Source organism: Tupaia chinensis, unplaced genomic scaffold, assembly GCF_000334495.1.
Source record: "Tupaia chinensis unplaced genomic scaffold, TupChi_1.0 Scaffold000037_18, whole genome shotgun sequence".
NCBI lineage: Eukaryota > Metazoa > Chordata > Mammalia > Scandentia > Tupaiidae > Tupaia > Tupaia belangeri.
In genome coordinates, this window is record NW_006159476.1 from 1757262 (window position 1) to 1761786 (window position 4525).

Consider the following 4525-nt stretch of genomic DNA (forward strand, 5'->3'; position numbering starts at 1 on the left):
TCCCATATGGCCAATCGCTGTTTGAGTCCCAGATCTGGCAGCTTGCTTTCTCACTTTCCTTCTCTCAATCTGTCTCTTGCCAGTCAAATTAAAATAATAATAATAATGATAGGACCAGCAGATGGAGTAATGGTTATGCCACTGGACTCCCAGTTCAAGTCCCGGGCCTAGCGGCTTAAAACTCACGCCAGGCACGTGTGCATCCGTGCCCAAAATCCTGAGAGGAGACAAAGAGAAGGGATTGCGGCCTGGCCATCCCTCCTGGGGGGTGATTTCTCATTTCTCACTTCCTGCCTGTCTTTCTGTCTCTCCGGCAAGTGTATGCACCCTATAACAAAAATCTCTCTTAAAAAAAAAAAAAAAGACACATAAAAGAATGATGATGATGAATAAAATTAAATAATTCTTTAAAATATTATTATACTGGGACCAGCAGTTGGCGTCATGGCTATGTTACTGGACTCCCATGTAGTCACCTGCATATTTGAGTCCCGGATCCAGTGGTTTAAACTCACGCTGGGCACATGTGCATGCGTGCTCAAGATCCCAAGAAAAGAATGGAGGAGAAGGGATTGCGGCATGGCCATCCCCACTGGGGGTGATTTCTCATTGTCTTTCTGGCGAGTGCATGCGCCCTACAGCAATAAAAAAAATAAAAAAAAAAACTAATTTTGTATCACTTTTTTCTATAAACTACTTCTACATATTTTTCCATAAGTGAGGAAGGTAGAGACAGAGAAAATAAGACAGCACCCCTAGTAGGGTCTTGACACTGCAATGCACCCCAACCTCAGCCAGCCCCAGGTCTCTGGCACATGCATGCCAGTGTGCTTAGAGAGGTCTCTGGATATGAACCAGGACCTTCCTATGTGGGTCAGCCTTGCAGAGTGTCACACTTTACACTGCACCACCATCCAGCCCCATCTCCCTATACTAATTTATATAACTCTATGACGTAGGTGTGGCTACCACCATCACCATTTCCCAGATGAGGTAACTAAAGCAGAGAGGTCATGCCACATGCCACACAGGCAGTGAGAGGCAGTGAGCGGCAGTGACAGAGTTTGAGCCATGGTGTCTGGCCCCAACTATTGTGCACTGCTGCCTTGACAGAGTACTGAGCCTGTGCCCAGGACCAGACTAAGCACTCAGCACCACCCTCTCATTTAATCATCACCATGATGCTGTGAGGTATGTACTTTGGTGATTCTCATTTTACAGATGAGGAAACTGAGGCTCAGAGTCACATAGGGGGTAAAGCAATGAAGCTAGGAGAGTCAGGCAGGTCAGGAGGACTGCCTGCCCTCCTGCTTGGGGTACTCACCAACATCTGCCAACGGGGCATGAAGTCGGCACTCTGGCGAACCCGCTCAAAGATGCGCTGCAGCTGGGGGCTGATGAAGCTGTTGTCTTGGGAGATAGCGGGACAAGGGAAACAGTGAGGGAGGAGGTGAGAATACTCAGTGTGTAAGCATTTGAAGTCAGGGCTTGGTGGATGGGTGGGGCGGAGTTAGGTCAGAGTAAAGTCAAGAGTCAAAGGTCATACTGTACCCTGGATGCTCAGCATTTGGCCAACTTTGAGGGCTGCCCCTCGAACTGTACATAAAGTCTGCACAATCCGTTCAGCATTGGCCTCTGACAGGAAAGGGCTGGAGCCTAGCCGGGAGCTGCCCTCTGGGGAAGAGAGGATGATCATTACTACCATGAGCACAGAAATCGTCATCATGGGCCCAACCAGGTGGCAAGGTGGTTAAGGTGCTGGATCCCATATGCCCTACTGAATGGTTTGAGTCCTGGACCCAATGGCTTGAAAAAACATGCCAGGCATGGGAACCAGCAGTTAGCGTAATGGCTATGTCACTGGACTCCCACGTAGTCAACCGTGGTTCGCATCCCAGACCCAGTGGCTTAAAACCCATGCCGAGTGTGTGCATGTGTGCCCAAGATCCCGAGAGGAGAATGGAGGAGAAGGGATTGCGGCGTGGCCATCCCCTCTGGGGGGTGATTTCTCGCTTTCGGTCTCTCTGTCTGTCTGGCGAGCGCACGCGCCCTATAGTGAAAAACCTCTCAAAAAAAAAAAAAAAAAAAAACCACAAAAAAATGCCAGGCATGTGGGTGGGCGTGCCCAAAACCCCAAGAGGAGAATGGATTATGGCATGGCCATTCCCCCTGGTGGTGATTTTTCAGTTTCTCTCTCTCTCTGGTGAGCACACATGCTTTATAGCAAATTAAAAAAAGAAAGAGAGGGAGAAACTAACAAGTCATCATCATGACACCACTGCATACCCTCCAGAAGGGCTGAGATATAAGGGACAGTACCAAGTGTTGGGAAAGCAGCCTCAGCTCAGCCCTGCTGGTGAGGGCATCCTGGTACTAGCCCCTGGAAAACAGCTGGGAAGTGTGTAGTAAAGCACATGCCAGTACCCGATGCAATTCCTCTCCTGGGTGTACACTCGAGAGCCACACATACGCGTGTCCACCCAGACAGTACAAGGACAGTCACAGCAGCACTATTCATCACCATCCCGAGCTGGAAACAACCCAGATGACCTCCAGTAGAATGAATGGGTAAATTGTGGGAGAGTTGCAGAGTGCCGGCATTGTACTGAATCAACAGTCTACCACTCCACATAACACCACGGACACGATGAGCAAAAGAAGCCGGATCCAAGAGAGAACACACTCTCCAATTATGTTCCCATAAAGAACAAAAACAGGCTAAGCCAAAGTGAGGTATCACCCTTGGTGAGGGAGTAACCAGGAGGGGGCACGAGAGGAACTTCTGGAAACCAGGGTCACAAGGTGTGGTCAGGGACCCCTGAGGTCTCTGAAATCTAGGAGTGGGGTGGGGCAGCGATGGCGGTGGGAGGTCTGTGAGATCAAGTCCTTTCAATAATAATATGAATATGTTGGGGACAGTAGGTGGCGTAGTGATTAAGGGCCCTAGATTCCCACATGGCTGACCATGGTTCAAGTCCTGGACCAGGCAGCTTGCTTTCTCACTTTTCCTTTTGCTTCTCTCGCTCTGTTCTTCTCTGGTCAAATTAAAAAGGAATAAATAAATAAAGTTAAGTAAAATAATTCTTTAAAAAAATAATAATATGATGTTATTGGCTCTTTTTCACAGGCATCTCATGGAGCTTTTCAGAGGCTCCAGGCCATATGAGGACGTCATCGCTCTGACAGTTGATGGAATGTGTGTATGTGTATTCTGGCGCTTCAGATGCCCTCATATTTAACTTACAATACAGTAAACATCAATAAATATAACCCACAAGAACAAGCTCTTTGGGTCCTCTTTCTCCCTTTTTAAAAGAATTATTTGTTTTCTGGGTCAGCAGATGGCATAATGGTTACGTCACTGGACTCCCACATGGCCAACTGTGATTCGAGTCCTGGACCTCTTTGGCTTGAAAATCACACTGGGTGTGTTTGCGTGCATGCCCAAGATCCCCAAAGGAGAATGAGGAGAAGGAACTGCAGCGTGGCCATCCCTTCGGGGGTGATTTTTCACCTTCCCTCTCACCATCTCTGTCTATCTCTTCAATGAGTATACATATCTTTAGGCAAAAACCTCTCAAAAAAAGGGGGGAGGTCGGCAGGTGGCATGGTGGTTAAGAGCACTGGACTCCCACAGCTAATGGCTTCCTTTCTCATTTTCCCTCTCTCTCTCACTTACTCTATCCCTCTCTGGTCAAAATTTAAAGACATAATAAATAAGTAAATAAATAAAGTTAAATACAATAATTAAAAAAAAGAATTATTGGGGCCAGCAAGTGGTGTGGTGGTTAAGGTACTGGACACTGTGGCTGACCACTGTTCCAAGTCCCGAATCTGGTAGCTTGCTTTCTGACTTTCCCACTCTCTCTCTGTGTCTCTCTCTAGTCAAATTAAAATACATATATAAATAATTAAAATAAATAATTATTTAAAAAAATTTTTTTTGCAGTGACATAGTCATTATGCCAACTGCTGGTCCCAATTTACTTATTTTTAAAAATTTGACCAGAGAGGGACAGAGCGAGAGAGAGAGGGAAAGTAAGAAAGCAAGCCACCAGGTCCTGGACTTGAATTCTGGTCAGCAATGTGGGAGTTCAGCGTCTTTAACCCCATGACACCTGTCATCCCCAAGATGACCAATTTTAAGGTGTTTCATCACCCTAAAAAGAAACCCCATGCCCATGAGCTGTTCCGTTTCTCTCTCCCATTTCCTGGCTAATCTTCTTTCTGTCTCTCCAGATTTTCCGTTTGGACTGACTCTCTCTCTCTCTCTCCAACCTTTTCCTTTTTTTGTGTAAATGTTAGAAGGTGGGTGTGCTCACAAGAGAGAGACAGAGAGAGAGCAAGAGAGCCAGAAAGAGAAGAAAACACCCCCCAGTGGGGCACGGTCAGGCCACAACCCCCTTTCCTGCATTTCTCCATACCATCATGTACACAGGCCCAGAGTATATTTCAAGCTGCTGAAGCTAGTCCAGTCTTTTTTTTTTTTTTTGGGAGAGATTTTCACTGTAGGGCGCGTGCACTC

The 4525-nt window shown here is 46.9% G+C and overlaps 1 protein-coding gene across 14 annotated transcripts in view; it reads right to left on the bottom strand.

The window, feature by feature from the left end:
• The window catches only part of COQ8B (coenzyme Q8B), a 38253-nt gene that overhangs the window by 15079 nt on the left and 18649 nt on the right, over positions 1 to 4525 (bottom strand). For all 14 annotated transcript variants that reach the window (XM_027771968.1, XM_014588103.2, XM_027771964.1 and 11 more), the window contains 2 exons: positions 1552 to 1674; positions 1325 to 1410 (listed from right to left, as the gene is read on the bottom strand). In XM_027771968.1, the coding sequence (XP_027627769.1) occupies positions 1325 to 1410; positions 1552 to 1674 (209 nt within the window). The remainder of the gene's footprint in view (positions 1 to 1324; positions 1411 to 1551; positions 1675 to 4525) is intronic.